The 17,846-nt window shown below is 38.7% G+C and overlaps 1 protein-coding gene across 3 annotated transcripts in view; it reads left to right on the top strand.

Annotated features, from left to right (window-relative positions):
* The window catches only part of BTBD8 (BTB domain containing 8), a 133,379-nt gene that overhangs the window by 12,128 nt on the left and 103,405 nt on the right, over positions 1-17,846 (top strand). For all 3 annotated transcript variants that reach the window (XM_036026415.1, XM_036026414.1, XM_028512416.2), the window contains exon 3: positions 8,020-8,252. In XM_036026415.1, the coding sequence (XP_035882308.1) occupies positions 8,020-8,252 (233 nt within the window). The remainder of the gene's footprint in view (positions 1-8,019; positions 8,253-17,846) is intronic.

Consider the following 17,846-nt stretch of genomic DNA (forward strand, 5'->3'; position numbering starts at 1 on the left):
AAAGCAAAGTAGAGGGTTTGTCTTCTGGGAAGACAGTCATCTTCTCCTCTGAAAAAGCCTCCTATATATTTGCCTTTGGCATCTTACAGGAATGGGAGGGCAGAGATTGAGGCTTCCTGAGTCTGGCTTTCAGCTGAGATAGAGAAGATAGTGGTTGTAACCAGAAAGTCCAGAGTGGAGTGTAATTACCTCCAGAACTTGTTAGTTAACCCAGCCTGGGTTTCATGACCGTTGTATAAGTGGATTCCTTAATAATAAAACAATAATAATACTATAGTTAAAATAAATAAAACTGATAGAAAAAAAATGAATGAGAGACAGCATGGTAGAGTAGAGGAAGCACTGGACTTGACAAGGTAGAGATCTGCCTTCTGGCTGTGCATTTTCTTGTTTTATGATTTCTTTTAGCTTTTTTTTTCATATGTATTTAGAACAGGAGTTTGGAGTAAATGGCTTTGTGCTTCACAGCATTTCACAGTCTCTTTTAAGCACTTGATCACATTCTGTTTTGTATTTGTTTAGTCACATATATCTGTGGTTGTGTAAGCTCCTTGAGATTAGATAATCTCATTGATATGAACAACCCAGTGGTATCTCTATTCTCTTGCACATAGAAAGTGTTCATAATGTACCCCCTCGTTTTTAGCTCTTTGCATTGAAACTTGTCTATATTAATACAAGGCATAAGTACAGGGTTATAATGTAAAATATGAGATTAAAATCTTTAAATCTTTACAATCTTTTTTTAGTAAAAAGTCTGATAAAATAGATTTTTGAGTTTTTACTATGTGAAACATACTCCTTTTAAGTGTCTTCAGTATATTCTTTTTCTTTAAATAATCAATAAAGATTTTGAGATATTCTACTTATTTTAGAGTCCTTTGGTGTATACTACAGATTAGACTGGAAATACAGTCTTCGAAAAGTTGTTTTTTATACACCAACTGCAGATGTAGATCAAATAATTAACAGTGCAAAGTAATGCTTGCTTTATGACCTTGTGATTAAAATTCAACTCAGGATCATAAAAATCATTGATTTCCCATAAGACTTCCCCTGTTGTACTTGTGTGAGTGTGTGTATGTTTGTATGTGTGCATATGTGTGTATGAAGGAAAGAAAAGAGGTCAGACCTCTGAATTTTCAGTTTAACGTCAATTACTGGGAGATGCTAGAATAAAGTGTCATACAGGTAAACACACAAAACAGCACAAAACAAAGAATTCCATTTCCCCTGCAGTTTTCTCAGGTGGTAGCTATTTTCTCTCCCATATCCTTTATACTATTAGAGCTGGAAGTGGGTGGAATAGGTACACTGTTGTATTAATTATATTTAACTAGATTTTTTTTTCATTTTCTGAGTGCTTGATGCTTTGGTATTTGGGATACTGATCCTGATGGAGGAGAGATTGCTCTTCCCAGGGTTAGCGAATTCCTGTAAGCATGCCTTTGATAAGGAAACCAACCAATCCAGAGTTCACTTGGACACCCATCTCCTTCATCTGGTTCTTACACTCCAGAAAGCAATATGGGGTCTGTCCAGAAAAAGTCCAGCCATTGTCAATGTGACAAGAACAGTTTGCTCCACATGATGTAACCTGGCAGCCAAGGAGAATAAACTGGAAGGTGCATGCATGAGCAATGATGCTGTCACTGTACTAGTCAGGGGTTGTAGATGCCATTCAACGAGCGTGTGTACTATGTGGCCATCACATTCAAAATGACTGAGCAAGTAGAGCAATGTATATGCATCAAATATTGCGTTGTTTAACATCCCTCCATGGAAACTATTCAGATGATTCGCATGATTCAGAAGGCCACAGCTGTGGCCTTCTGGTAGATTGGTAGCTTCACGTGTGGCCAGGTGATTGGTAGCTTCATCATGACAGTGTGCCTGCTCATGCATCACATCTTGTGCAGAGTTTTTCAGCGAAACATCAAATCACCCAGGTGACTCAGTCTCCCTAAAGCCCAGAGTTGGCGCCCTGCGACTTCTGGCTTTTCCCAAAACTAAAATCACCTTTGAAAGGGCAGAGATTTCAGGCCATCGATGAGATTCAGGAAAATATGACAGGGCAGCTGATGGCATTTGGAGAACCGTGAGGTCCCAAGGTGCCTACTTGGAAGGGGACTGAAGTGTCATTGTCCTGTGTATAATGTTTCTTGTATCTTCTTGAATTAAATGTCTGTTTTTCATATTACATGGCTGGATACTTTATGGACAGACCTCATATTCCTCTGCCCTAATCATTCCAGGGCCAGGTACCAGACAACTAGAGACTACCTTTATAGCCTATAACCCCCTACTCCCACACAGTTATTCAAACTCTCCAATCCTAAATCTGTTTAGCTGCTTCCCTTGCTTCATGGTTCTTTCCAACCAAACCACAGTAAAATTTTTTGCCCACACTTTGCCCTTGCTCCTTCTGCCTCTAGACCCACTCTGTTTCCCCATTTGGCCCTACCTGGTGTGATGTGCCCCACTCCTCTTGGGAACTGTAACTGTTTTTTCAGTGGCAATCATCTCCTGATCTGTTGACCTCACCATACCTCAATAAAACCAAATTCCCAAGTACATTTCAAAATGCTTGTGAACTTTATACTGTCCCCAGACCTTTTCCCTCTCTTCTTCCAAACCCCCCTCCCCCAATCTTTGAATCTCATCTTAACAAGTCTATATACCACTAGCCAGTCGTGTAGAGACCCCCGGTCAGTCAGCCTCATTACTTAATGAAACTGACTGTTGTCAGTTTCTCTTGTAACAAATTTTGCTAATCGCATTTGCCACATAGATGGTGTTTTTACTATCATGGCCTCTAGTTCCTTTAATTCCTGTCTTCTGGTGATCTTGTTTTCTGTTATACCTCAGCCACGCAATACCATGTGAAATCCTAAATTAAGTTATTCTCAATAACTGCAACCCAGCACAGTCTGATTCCAAGCATCTCACTCTCTTGACTTCTACTTTCTATCTTTTTACCTTACTCTCTTAAAACTCCAATTCTAATAATCAACTCCACCAGGACTTGCAATTAATCTTACCACATTTTTATTGTTTCCAATCCTCTCATGTTCTCATTTCCATCCTTACTCTACTTAAATTCCTGTTATTGTATCACTTCCTTTACATATAGCCTCTGTTCCTTTGTCTCCTCTGAATTTGTCTTATTTGCATGTTAAACCTACAAACCTTAAATGCAACTCTTTGACTATCCCATTCCTATATCCATATAGTGGAATAAGACAGGAGAGAAACACATGCTAATCATTCTTTTTTTAAATCTTGACCATGAACCTCAAGTAGGCAGTTAGTGCTGTTGGTCATACTACATGCAATCATATTATATTTCCCTAGTTTCATTTGTTCTCCCACCGTCCTTGAGGATATTTTATGCCTCCTCTTTCTTGAATTTTTAGTTGCTCTTCCCTTACCTTCATTCTCACTTCATTACTTTGTTTTCTACTTCATTGAGAAAATCAAGGCAATTGCCAGAGAACTTGCACAAATTTCTCCCACATCTACTCACTTGCATCTGTACCATATGCTTTGTCTTTCCTCACGTTACTATTGATAAGCTGTCAGAGCTTTTAAAATTAATTCCTCCACTTGTCCACTATATCTCATCCTATTCCTCTTCATCTACTCAGAGACATTGCTTCAGCAATTTTAACTTTTAAAAAAACAAATTTCTTTTTTCTTGGATTTTACCATTAGCATATAAACATGGTATTCATACCCTCACCTAAAAAAACAAAACCTTCTTACCCCACTTCCCCTCCAGCTAATACTCTACCAGCTAATACCCTAATGCTCTGGTCCCTCTCATATCAGATCTCAAGAGTTATCTATCACATTCCCAGTTCCATTCTCCTTTTTAAAAATTGATATATTCACATATTATAAAATCCACTTTTAAAGTATATTATTCAGTGGTTTTAGAATACAGTTGACCCTTGAACAATGGAGGTTTGAATAGCACAGGTCCATTTAAACACTAATTCAAACCCAGGCTATTCAAGAGTCTACTGTATTCACAATGTTGTGCAACAATTTATCATTGCCTAATTCCAGAATATTTTCATCATCCTAAAAAGAAACACCATACCCATGAGCAGTCACTTCCCACTCTTTCTTCCCCTCTAATTCCTGACAACCAATAATATATGTTTTTATGGTTTTGCCTATTCTGGGCATTTCATATAAGTGACATCATATAGTATATGGCCTCTTATGATTGGCTTTTTAAACTTGGTATATTTTCAAGGTTCCTCCATGTTGTGGTGGTTCATTAGTACCTCACTCCTTTTTATGGCTGGGAATATCACCAAGACCATCTCAGGTTTGACGATTTCATGAGGACTCACAAGACTGAGCATATAGTCATACTCTAGGCTATAACTTATTACAAAATAAAGAGAAAAGACACATAGAGTGAAGTCCACAGGAAACCAGACACAAGCTTCCAAGGGTCCTTTCCCAGTGGAGTCATACAGGACATGCTTAATCTCCCTAGCAGTGAGTTGTGACATTTCTGAAATGGTGCCAACCAGGGAGCTCATTAAAGGCTCAACACCCAGGGTTTTTTTGGGGGTTGGTTACATATGCATCCTTTGCCTAACACATACCCATATTCCAGACTCCTTGAAGGAGAGGAGATGTTTAGTATAAGCCAATTATTTATATGCATAATGAGCCATCCTTGTCATTTAGAAAATGCCAGGAATACCCCCAAAATCATGTTTTCAGATACCAGCCAAAGGCTGATCTTGCAAGTCTTACAGAGGATAATAGAACTGCTATGTTAACTCTTCTGTACATGTGTATATACCATATTTTGTTTATCCATTCATCAGTTGATAGACATTTGGGTGGTTTTGACCTAATGAAAAATTCTGTGAACATTATGTGCAAGTTTTGGGGTCAGCATATGTTATATTTCTGGGTCATATGGTAAACTTTTGAGGAATTGCCAGACTGTTTTCCCAAGAGGCTACACCATTTCACACTCATACCTCCGTGTCTGAGGATTCCAATTGTTCCATATTCTCAACAAAAATTATTATGTATATTTTTTATTATGGCCACCCTAGTGGGTATGAAGTGGTATCTTGTGGTTTTGACTTGCATTCCACTGGTGGGTAATGATTTTGAACATCCCTTAGTGTCTATATTGGCTGATTATATATCTTATTTGGAGAATTATCTATTCTTTGCCTATTTTAAAATTGGGGGTTTTGTCTTTATTTTTACTGTCAAATTTTCTTATGTATTCTATATACAAGTCTCTTATCAGATAAATTATGTGCAAAAGTTTTCTCCCATTCTGTGGGTTGTCTTTTTTAAAATTTTTTTTAAAGTTATTTTTTATTTTTTAAAGAGAGGGGAAAGGAAGGAGAGAGAGAGGGACAGAAATATCAATATGTGGTTGCCTCTCATGCACCCCCTACTGGGGACCTGGCCCACAACCCAGGCATGTGCCCTGACTGGTAACCAAATCAGCAATCCTTTGGTTCACAGCCCGCACTCAATCCACTGAGCCACACTAGCCAGGGCCCGTGGTTGTCTTTTAACTTCTTTGGTGGAATCCTTGAAAGCATAAAAAATTTACATTTCTATGATTTCTATTTTATCTACCTTCTCTTTTGTTACTTGTGCTTTTGATGTCGCGTCTAAGAAACTATTGCCTAATCCAAGATCATAAAGATTTATATTTTTATACTTTTAGTTCTTACATTAGATCTTTGACTAAGTTAATTTTTGTAGATAGTGTGAACCTGGGGTCCATCTTTATTTTTCTACATTTGCATATTCAGTTGTTTCAGCACCATTTTTTTGAAGAGGCTGTTGTTTTCTCATTGGATTATCTGATACCTGTAAAGGAAGAACACTCTCCTGTGTGTCTCTTCCACTCTTAATACTCTACTCATAGAACACTTTAGTTCTGACGCTTCTGGTCACTAGATGGGTGTGTGTGTCGGGGGGGTTCCCTACACCAAGCAGTTCTGAGATTCTCCAGATACTGGCTGTCCTTTAGAGTTAACTAAATTCTGACAACATATACCACAGGTTCAAGGCTCATTCCCGCAAGTCTGCTCCCCATTCCCCTATTCAGAAGCCAATGTCAGGTCTAGGTTGTTAGCTATGCTTCTGGCCAACTGGCTGTAACTTGGAGGTTCCCATGACTCTTACTTTATGGTCAATTAATTTGCTAAAGCAGCTCATGCAACTCAGGAAAACATTTTCCTTACTTAGATTACCATTTTATTATAAAAGGGTATAACTCAGGAATATCCAGATGGGAGAGATGAACAGAGTTAGGTATGTGGGGAAGGACACAGAGCTTCCATGCCCTCTCTGGGCATACCACCCTCCCAGTATCTTCATGTGTTCAGCAGCCTGAAGGCTCCATAGACCCCATCCTCTAAGGTTTTTATGGAGGCGTGAGTGAGCAAGTCATTGACCATTGACAATTAATTTAACCTCTGTGTACAGGTTTGTCATCTGTAAATAGAGATAGCTTTATGTATTCCTTTCCAATCCAGATTTATTTCTTTTTCTTGCCTAATTGCCTCTGCTAGAATCTCCAACTAAATATTGAGTAGAAGTGGTGAGAACAGACATCCTTGCTGATCTTAGAAGGAAAACTTTTCAGTCTTTCACCATTAAGTATGATGTTAGCTATGATTTTTTAAAAATATTTTATTTATTTATTTTTAGAGAGGGAAGGGAGGGAGAAAGAGAGAGGGAGAGAAACATCAATGTGCAGTTGCTGGGGGCCGTGGCCTACAACCCAGGCATGTACCCTGACTGGGAATTGAACCTGCGATGCTTTGGTTCGCAGCCCGCACTCAATTTACTGAGCTACGCCAGCCAGGGCAGCTATGATTTTTTAAAATATGCCCTCTATCAGATTGAGCATATTCCCTTCTACTTCTAGTTCATTTAGTGTTTTATCATGATACGGCACTGGATTTTTTCAAATGCATTTTCTTGTATTTATTAAGATGATTATGTAAGTTTTGTCCTACTGATGTGGTGTCTCAGTCCATTCAGGCTGCTATAAGAAAATACCACAGACTAGATGGCTATCAACAACAGAAATTTATCTCCCACAGTTCTGGAGGCTGGAAATCTAAGTGCCAGCATGGTAGGGTTCTGGTGAAGGCCCTGTTCTGGGTTGCAGACTGCTGACTTTTCACAATGCCCTGACTTGGTGGAGAGAGGCAAGGGATCTCTTTGGAGCTTCTTTTTTAAAGGCACTAATCCCATTCATGAGGGCTCTGACCTTATCACCTCTCCTCCTAATACACATTGAACATGAAGCTTTAACATTTGAATTTTGGAGGTGGGACACAGATATTCACACCATAGAATATGATGTATAATGTTGGTTTTCATATGTTGAACTACCCTTGATTTCCTAAGATAAATCCCAGTTAGTCATGGTGTATAATTCTTTTTATATGTTGCTGGGTTCAATTTGCTATTATCTTATTGAGAATATTTTCATCTGTATTAATAAAGAATATTAGTCTATGGTTTTCTTTTCTTGTGATGTCTGCATCTGCTTTTGTATCAGGATAATATAGAACTCACAGAATAAGTTGGGAAGTGCTTTATTCTCTTTGTAAGTTTGTGATGGATTGGTGTTGATTCTGTAAACATTCAGTAGAATTCACCAGTGAAGGCACCTTGTCCCTTTTTTGTGGAATATTTCAATTACTAATTCAGTGTTCTGTTTCTTCTTAAGTCAGATTTTGTAATGTGTGCCTTTCTGGGAATTGTCCGCTTCATCCAGCTTATCCAATGTGTCGGCATTATATATTCCTTTTTAACATTCAAAAATTTTATAGACTGCTTTTTCAACTTTCTGCTATTTTAGATTGACTTTTTTACAGTTGCTCCAGATTTTAAATGGTTTTAAAATTATGTAATTGTTGTATATGAAGGTTGCACATGGGAAACTAGCTTATAAGAATCACCATTATTTTTATTGATATTTTATATTTTGTCTTCTAGGATTGTATACTCATCAGACAGAAACATAAAAAACTATGAAAATGAAATTCTTAGGAAAAAGAGAGTAGAGAGTGGGATACCACAAACAGAACATGACTTCAATTTTCAAAAGTATACGGACAATGATGGAAGACCACCTATAGAGTTCTTAGATGAAAAATCACCTGGTTGTTCTCTTCTGAAGCATGAAACTCCAGATACCAGTGACGGAGAGGACAATTTTATATCCAGTGGTGAGTCATTTTATTTGTTGATTTTTATAAAATTTTATAGACATGATACTTTCTGATTATAGACATGATAATGTATTCTGATACATTAGAGAAAGCAGACTTCAAAAACCAGCTCTACTGTTCTTTTTATAATAAGTAAATGAAAGTAAATTTTGTGAGTAAATGAAAATAATAGTATGGTCAACTCTCAGCATTCCCCAATAATTGGAGATGGAGCTATTATGAATTAATATATATATAATTTACAATTCTTCTTTTAAGTTTTCACATGTTATAATCCTTATTCTAATCTATGCCAATAAAAGCTTTACCAGGCTATAGACTCAGTTCTGTTACACAGTATATGCATTTCTTAAAAAATACCATGCAACACAAAAATCACCATTACTTTTTGTCATGACACACAAAAAGTTACTGGAAATTTTGTCACGGCACATTTTAAAAAGGTAGGAACGTAATGAAAATAGTAGCTTAGTTACGAACATGTTAAAAGGTGAAGAAATCTATAAATACTAGAATAAATATGGCATTTGACCTTGAAAAGGACCTTTAGTTAGTTTGTGGAAGTGGATGTCAGGGGGTTGCAGCTTGTGAGTTATTGTGAATTGATGGGAGGAAGATACTAAAGATAGAAACATATAGATATATAGATATATTAAATATGGTAACAGGAAACTGAGATCTCTGGATCAGAGACAAACTGTTTATTGCTTACAGAGCATCTTAGTGCTAGTTCCCAATCCCCAGCCCCCATTAGGCTACGTGGTGAGGATTTTCGACATGCGTTGGGATTACACCACAAAGAGAAGCACAGAAATTAGGAAGGTTTTATAGGCTGCTGGAGGATTTGCCTATCCTCCTAAAAAGAGAGAGAGACAGACCAGATGAGCAGATAGAACTTCACTTTGGAAGGCAAATAAATTTTCTCTGGTGAGGGGAAAGGAAAGTAGCTTCACTACCCTGGTGTATAAGGAAATAAGTGGTTTTGTAACAGGTATTCAGAATTTGGGGTGCCTAGGAATATATAACAGTCCCCTACTAACATGGCTAAGGGGAAGGGAAGCAGAGCAGGGCCATTGAGAGTTACTTTGCATATCTAGAGAAACTGGCCAGTGTTTTAGTAATGTTAAGTAGCTGTGCCTGCTACTTTTAGAGCCAGGGAGACATGCATAATTCTAACCCATGATGCACCTGGGAGGAGGTTCCCAGGTTACTGCACCTACGCAGAGGCAGGACTGTGTGATTACCGGTATTCTTTTGTTTCTAAAGGGATTTTGGGATTTAATGGCCTAATTCCGTCACTATTCTAAACCTGTATAACTTTTGAATAAATAGTTCCTTTCCTTTTCATAAGACTCTGGTATTAGGAGTCACAGTTCTTACTGGCAGCAGGCAATAGAACCCAGTGGTTCTGTTACAGTTTGGGGGTGAGGAAAGTCTCTAAATCTTTTGGGGGTATCACATTATCTCTAGTTTCTAAGGCATGTTTACTATTTAATAATCCTTTATCAAATTTGCCAGTGCTCTTCTCTGAAAGGCCAGATCATACAGAAGCACAAATATATTAATAGAAAATGATCTCCCAAATATTGGTTGAAATACATCTAAAATAAGGTGGAAATTTGTAAAACCAGATATGGATGAGTGTGACTCATAACATGCGGTGAACTGAGGTATCTAGTAGATGTTTTAGGAGTTTATTGTTTTTTTTATTTTTTAGTATAAAATTTTTATATTTAGAATTAGCCAGCTGGACACAGTTTAGATGATCGCACTTTTTTTTGGCAACATCCAAAGCATCTTAGTCTGGAGCCAGTCAAACATAGGCCTTCTTCCCCTCATCGGGCCTGATCAGGGTGTTGAACTTGGCCACGTCAGTGTCATACAGCTTCTTCATAACCTGCTTGATCTGGTGCTTGTTGGCCTTGACATCCTCAATGAACACAAGTGTATTGTTGTCTTCTATCTTCTTCATGGCTGACTCCATAGTCAGGGGGAACTTGATGGCGTAGTGGTTAAACCTGTTTCTCTTGGGGGCCCTCTTCTGAGGATATTGAGGCTGCCCTCAGAGCCTCAGTGTCTTAGGCCTCTGGAAGGGGGGTGATGTGTGGATCATCTTTTTTTTTTTTTTTTTTTTGGTGGCTGTGGACACCTTTTAGCACTGCTTTCTTTGCCTGCAAAACCTTTACCTTGGCTTCAGTTTTGAGAGGGACAAGGGCTTCCTTCTTTGCTTTGGGCACCATCTTCATGAAAAGGGTCTGCTGTTTAAGGTGTTTATGTGTGTTTTGTGTATCCTTACATGACTCAGTTCTGCATTGACCTAGTGTTTCTCATGGATGAACTTGAACCTAAGCAAATGCAAATTCCATCTTATGCTCAGAATGTTCCCTAATATATCAGTTGTGTTAGATCACATTTATGTTTTTAAAACAAGTATTTTACAGCAGAATTGAATGTATTTATATGAAAGTGTCAGTTAACTAATGGCTTTTGTTACTGAAGTTTAGTGCAATAATACTAACAGTGATTTAAGCTCAGATTCCTATGATATACATTCAGCATACCTAATTATGTTATGGTGAATGAATGAATGTATGTCTATTCTAGGCTTGAGATAAATCCATTCATATATTTTATCTCCTTTAGTCTCAGATAACCCTAAGAGTAAGTGGTTACAGACTGATTTTATAAATAGGACTCTAAGACTCAAAGTATAAGGGACATTCCCAAGGCCATACATATAGACCAGTTGGTGGAGCTGGTATTTTGATACCCATTTTTCCTGCCTCTAGTCTAGAGCTCTGCCATGGCCCCAGCACAACCATTAAAGCAGGCAAACAAAGTGTAAGTATAACTGAAAAGAGTTCTTTTACCCCTCAACCTCCTGCCTTTTTACTACTTTCTCCATCACTCCATGGAAACCTTCCTGTTACCAGTTTACAGACACTTGTCCGTATTTCATTCATTTCTTTGCAGTCTTTCATACTCTCAGTGCTGCCCTTTTTAACACTTCCTTTGTGTTCAGTGACATTGTGTTCTCTTTATTTTCCATCTTGGCCACTCCTCATTCTTCTTTACTAGCACATCATCTTTCTGCCCTTTAGGTAATTAATATTCCCAATTTTTTTGAGCTTTATACCTAACTGCTAAATAGATATACCTGTCTAAATACAGAGTGGGGAAAAAGTTGGTTTACAGTTGTTTGTATGGAACATAATAAAATAATTAGCAACTATCAATATAAGAATAACCTCTTTGTACCCACAAGTGTAAACCTACTTTTGTTCCTCCCTGTATATCTTAAATATCTCAAAATTTAATTTTTCCCAAACTGACTTAGCCACCTGCCTCTCCCAACCTGCTCTTTGTTTGAATACTCTAGTAGTGTGAATTATCACTGTTTTCTACTCATTTACTCTCTTTATTCATGACCATATATATTGATTTATCTCCTAAATATTCTTAAATATGTCTCTTTTATATTCTCTTGCCATTTCTTTATTTCAGGACTTTGCTATTTACCTTGAAAATTTGTACACCAGCCACTTGCCAGGCCTCTCGTTGAGCCACCCTCCATTAATATCATTGAACAATGTCTGTTCATTGCAAGTCTGATCATGGCACTCCTCTCATTAAAATTCTTTAGAGGTCTCCCATAGCCTTAATATAAATCTCAAATTCTTTCCTGTGGTATAAAGGGATTTTGTGACCTGGCTACTGCCTTTCAGAACTCCATGTTACCCTGTTTTCAAAACACTCCTGGTCCCCGTAAACTCCTGTCTTCTCCTGTCTTACTGAATTGCTTGGCTTTGCCCTCCAAAGAACTATATTTAGTTACCATTTGCTTTAGCACTTGCTATTTGTTCCTGGAATACCATTCTAATTATTCATCACATTATTTAATTGAGTATTGACTCTGTGCTAGGTTTTGAAGATTTACGAGTGAACAAAACAGGTGGCATTCCTGTCCTGCAGTTTAGTAGGAGATAGGTGGGTTATGTACAGAGTGTGATGAGGACACAAGTTGGGCACATGTTACCTGGACTCAGGCTTCTGGAGAAAACTATGTGGAGAGAGTGATGTCTGAATTGAGTCCGAAAAGAAAAAGCAGTTTTGGGAATTATTCCAGGCAAAGGATACAACATGCCTGGAGGCAGAGAGATCCAAGTATATAGCATATTTGGAAAATTGGAAATGGTTTGTTGTGAGAGTGGAGTAGAGGATAGAAATGGCCACAGAAAGAAATGAGCCTGGAGGTATAAGCAGAAGGCAGATCATGAACAGCCTTATATAAAGGTTGACCTTATATTTTATTGTCCAATCTGGGACCCTTTTGAAAGAGTGAAAGGGAGAAAATTATTATTGCTGTTGACAAATGTTCCAGGGCAACAGGCATTAACAGGACTGTCCCAGGCTAACCATGACATGAGGTCACCTTACTTATAAACCACCTTAAGGAGTTTGGGTGGTACTATTTTGTAGGCTGATAAAGTATAAGCAGAGTAAGTTAAGGGTAGAGTAGGTTGGTGACTTCAAATTGAAGAACATTGAGTTTTGGGTTTCTATGATTCTGTCTTTTTTCCCTGCTACCACTTCTGACACCAAACGTGTGTGGTTACCAACCAATTCTCTGATATTAACTAGGTACCCAACAATCCAGTTCTGATACTAACTATCCAGAGTCACCACAGACCTCACAGATTAAGGGCTTACTCACAGAAGATTGTGCCCACTTCAGATGCTAGCCACCAATGTGGACTCCGTCCAGCAGGGTCCATATGTTGTGGATGAGACGAACAAATTCACACAGACTGCAGAAGTCCTGTGGAGAAAAGGGAGGGTGTGGCCACTCTCTCTGTCTGAGAGTACCCTGACCCTTGCCTGGACAGGCTTTTTTTGCTTTCTGGGAGCATTCCCTCAAGGAAGGTCTTCATTCATCATTGTCAGGCAGTAAGGATCAAACAATAGATAACATTCAGAGAACTCTGAGGGGTTATTCTGAATCAGGGTCAGTTAGCTAAAGGGCCATAAAACCTTGGGAAACAAACTCATTTCCTGCTAGGACCTTTATCAGAAAACTGAGGACATTCTTAGCAAAGCAGGTTTCACAGGATTTTATGCATTCTTTCTTAGGCCCGATTTCCGCAGGGAACTGCCCATTCCTGCACCACCCTGCAGCATTGCTTCAGGCTTAAATCAGGCAGTGGAAGTAAGGCAGCCAAGAGATTAGGAGACTTCTTGCAGACAGAATAAGGACTCAGGCTGTGTCAAAGCTGAGGGGCGAGGGTCTATCACCCCCTTTTTCTATAGCCCCCCAAGTCCTTCCCTAAGGGCCCCTTCACGACCATGCCAGTCTTAGGTCTTCCCTCCCTTGAGGAATCTTACCTGTCATTGGCTAACTGGTCATCCACCTGGGGCTAAGCAGGATAAAGTAAAAGAGGGCAGAGGCAGTGCCCCTGCTAGGGAGATAAGCTTTGCCTCCTTAGTGGTTTATTGTCCCAAGCTCTCTTACTCAGCCTTAGCCATGGGGGGTTACAGCTTCTGAAACCAGGCAGGGTGGTTCCCAACAAGCCACAAATGGGGCGCGTAGGCTACTGTAAGACAGGAAAAAGTTCCCTTTACCTCCTTGAGTTCTGTGGCTGGCCTAAGAATTAAACTGAGATAAAATGGATTAATTGGAGGGGAAAAAAAGATTTTTATTATGTACTTATTTTTGCCCCAGGAGTTTCACAAAGAAATGAGATTCAAGGAGGTGGCCAGATGATTGAGGCTTATATATCCTTTTAGGCTAAAAAAACCAAAAAAACAAAAAAAAACAAAACAGTTTTGAGCTACTGGGTGGTTGAAGCAAATTATGGAAAGGTGAGAGAAGAAAATGTATGGTAAATAAGGGTTGTATTGTTATGTAGATGAGCCAAGTGCTGAGAATTGTTTCTTCCTTGTAAGGAGATACATTTACAAATGGAACTTTGCTTTATAAATATAAATTTTCTTTACCAGAGGGAAAATTTATACTTTGTTTTTGGGGGGTGGGGTGCAATAAAGAGCTTTTCCTGCATTTGCTGGTTCCCAGTTGCCTTTAGCTCAAAATGCTCAAGTTAAAGTGACATATTTTGGAGTGACACATTCACTACCTACAGTTGTGCCCAGCAATTACAAATACAGGATTTCCCACAAGCTCCCTTCAAGGTTTAATACTTTGTTGGACTAACAGAAGTCATAAAAACATTTCATTAAGTTTATTTATTTTAAAACATACAAGTCAGGAACAGCCCAATGGAAAAGATGCATATGGTGAGGTATGGGCGGGAAAGGACAGTATACAGAACAAATGTCCATGCCTTCTCCATGTGTGCCACCCTTCCAGCATGTCAATGTGCTGAGCAACCCAGTAGCTCTCTGAATCTCATTGAGCAAGTGTTTTTATAACTTAACCTCCAGTCCCTTTTCATCCCCAGGAGTGTGGGGGGTGTAGGGGGCACTGGGGCTAAAAGTTCCCACTTTAAAAAATTTATTTATTTATTCATTTTCAGAGGGGAAGGGAGGGAGAAAGAGAGAAAGAGAAACATCAATTGGCTGCCTTTTGCACACCCCCAAATGGGGACCTGGCCCGCAACCCAGGCATGTGCCCTGACTGAGAATCACACTGGCAACCTTTCAATTTGCAGGATGATGCCCGACCAAATAAACTACACCAATCAGCACTGAGAATTCCCACTTTGAAATCATGTTTGGTCTTTCTGGTGACCAGCCCCCATCATGAGTTCATCTAGGGGTCATCTAGTGGTCACCTCATTAGTATAAACTCAGGTGTGGTTGAAAGGGGCTTATTATGAATACCAAAAGGTTTTCTTGTAACTTAGGAAATGCTGAGAGTTTTAGGAGCTCTGTGCCAGGAACCAGAGAATGAAGACCAAATACATATTTTTATTACATTCAAGTTCTGTAGGTCATTTGAATACATAATGGCACTTGAGATAGATAACAATCTATCAAATTAACTTGGTTTTTCTTTTTGTTCTTTTTTCTTTTTTTTATTTATTGATTTTAGAGAAAGAGGAAGGGAGAGAGAGAAATACTGATTTGTTTTTCCACTCACTCAAGCATTCATTGGTTGACTCATGTAATGTGCCCTGAACAGGGATTAGACTGGTAACCTTGGCACATAGGGGCAATACTCCATCCAGCTGAGACATCTGGCCAGGGCACTTGGTCCTTTTGAAAAGTTTCTGGATTTTTCTGTTGTGTCAAAAATCAGACTCCAATCTTTGAATCATCAAAATGAAGGCTATTCCTTCTAAGTGTGCCCCATTAATTTATGAGCTTTAATTTTTCTATAGGAATATCTAGGAATAGTAGGATCTTTCCTTTTCCCCTGCCTATTTCTGGTGGTACTTTTATGTTTTTCCTTCAAAAATCTTCATTATGTAGAATTTACTACATAATTTATTCAACACATATATATTGAGGACCTACTATGTGTCAGATACTGTTCTAAGTCTGAGGGATACTTCAGTGACTAAAATGGATTTTCAACATTTTTGGAACTTACATTCTGATTAAAGAAGGTAAAGTGGGGTGGAGATAGACAATAAACATAGTAAGGACATTAGAAGGTGACATGCTGTGATAAAAACAGGACAAAGAAAGGGGGGTTGGAAGCTGAAGGTGTGCAGGACAGGCATCCCCAAGATGTGCCACTTTGGCATGTGGATTATTTGGAGCTGAAGGCAACTGAGACTGTGCAGTAAAGAGAAACTTTTACCTCTCCCTTAAACAGTTTAAATTGTGGGCCTTGCCCATAATAAGAGTTGTTATCAGAAATAACTTTTTATGACTTATCTATGTTACAGGGCAAACATCTAATTCCGGAGCATCTGCTCTTTTTATCATCCCTTTAATTATTGTTCTCTCCTCTGAAGCTCCAAGCACTTTATCTCATTCCCTAGCTCAGAATGTAGTTTAAACTCATTTTACCTTTCTGTCTCTGAACCTCTCAGGTATGTGGTAGTCCCATGTGTATGTATATAATTAAATTTGGTTATTTTCTCTTGTTAATTTGTCTCATCTTGATGTAATTATTAGACCAGCTGAAATAACCTGGAAGAGTAATTTTTTTCTCCCCAACACAGCACTAGTGATGGGAATTGTAATTATAGATGGGTGGTCAGAGTCAGCCTCATTGAAAATGTGACATTTAGACCAAGCTTAAATAAGAGGAAAATTGGGGACAACTATAATTGAACAATGATAAAAGAAAATTAAAAAAAAAATAAAAACAAATTCAGTAAGAAAGTCAGCCAAGTAGTTATCTGGGAGAGGAGATTCAAGGCAGAAGACATGGCAGTGAAAATATCCTAACATAGAAACATAACCTGCCACTTAGAGGAATGAGGAAGAGTTCAGTGTGGAAATAAGCAAAAGAGTTGCCAGTGAGGTCAGGGAGATAATAAGGAGTCAGATGTTGTGGAGCCGGGTAAGCCATTGTAAGACTTTGGCTTTACTGTAAAAGAAATGGAGAGCGCCAAATGGTTTCAAACAGGGATGGTTTGGGGCCAAGATCTAAATTACATTTTAAAACATGCCTCTAAATGCTTTGTTTAAAATAGTCTGTGGGGGGCCCTGACCAGGAAGTTCAGTTGTTTAGAGCTTTGTCCTGATATACCAAGGTTGTGGGTTTGATCCCTTATTTTAGGGCACATACAAGAATCAACCAGTAAATGCATAAATAAGTGGAACAACAAATTGATGTGTGTGTATGTGTCTCTCTCCTCTTCTCCTCTCTAAATCAATGAATAAAAATTAAAAAAGATTGTTGGGGTCAAGAGTAGGAAACCTATTAGGAAGTTACTGCAGAAATCAAATTGCAAGTGACGATAGTGGCTTGGACTAGGGTGGTAGCAGTGGAGATATTGAGCAGAGGTCGGATTATGGATCTCCTTTCATAGTAGAGCCAATATTGGCATTCTGGTTTATAAATACTTAATTTGTAAATTTGGTTAGTAGGAATCTGTCCCGCATGACTGGTGCTTACCAGGTGTACTGATGAAAGTTTTGGACTGCCAAAGCCATAATATACAGTGTAGTGTTTTTCATATGTATATATTATGCCCAGAAAAAGTCCAGCCATTGTTAATATAACAAGAAAGGTTTGCATGACATTGATGTAACCTGGCAGCCAAGGAGAGTGCCTGGAATGCACATGTGTGAACAATTACGACCTCACTGAACTAGTCATTGGGGGTAGTAGACAATATTGAATGAGTGTATGTACTGTGTGGCCATCACATTCAAAATGACTGAGGGAGTAGAACAACAAATCTGCATCAGATTTTGCATTAAAACTGAACATTCTCCATGGAAACTATTTGTATGATTCAGAAGGCCACAGCTATGGGCAGCTTGGCAGCTATGGGTGATTGGCAGCTTCATCATGACAGTACACCCACTTATGCCTCACATCTTCTGCAGAGTGTTTTGGCAACACATCAAATCACCAGGTGATTCAGCCCCGCCTATAGCCCAGATTTGGTGCCCTGTGACATCTGGCTTTTCCCAAAACTAAAATTACCTTTGAAAGGGCAGAGATTGCAG

Source organism: Phyllostomus discolor, chromosome 5 (assembly GCF_004126475.2).
Source record: "Phyllostomus discolor isolate MPI-MPIP mPhyDis1 chromosome 5, mPhyDis1.pri.v3, whole genome shotgun sequence".
Taxonomy (NCBI): Eukaryota; Metazoa; Chordata; class Mammalia; order Chiroptera; family Phyllostomidae; genus Phyllostomus; species Phyllostomus discolor.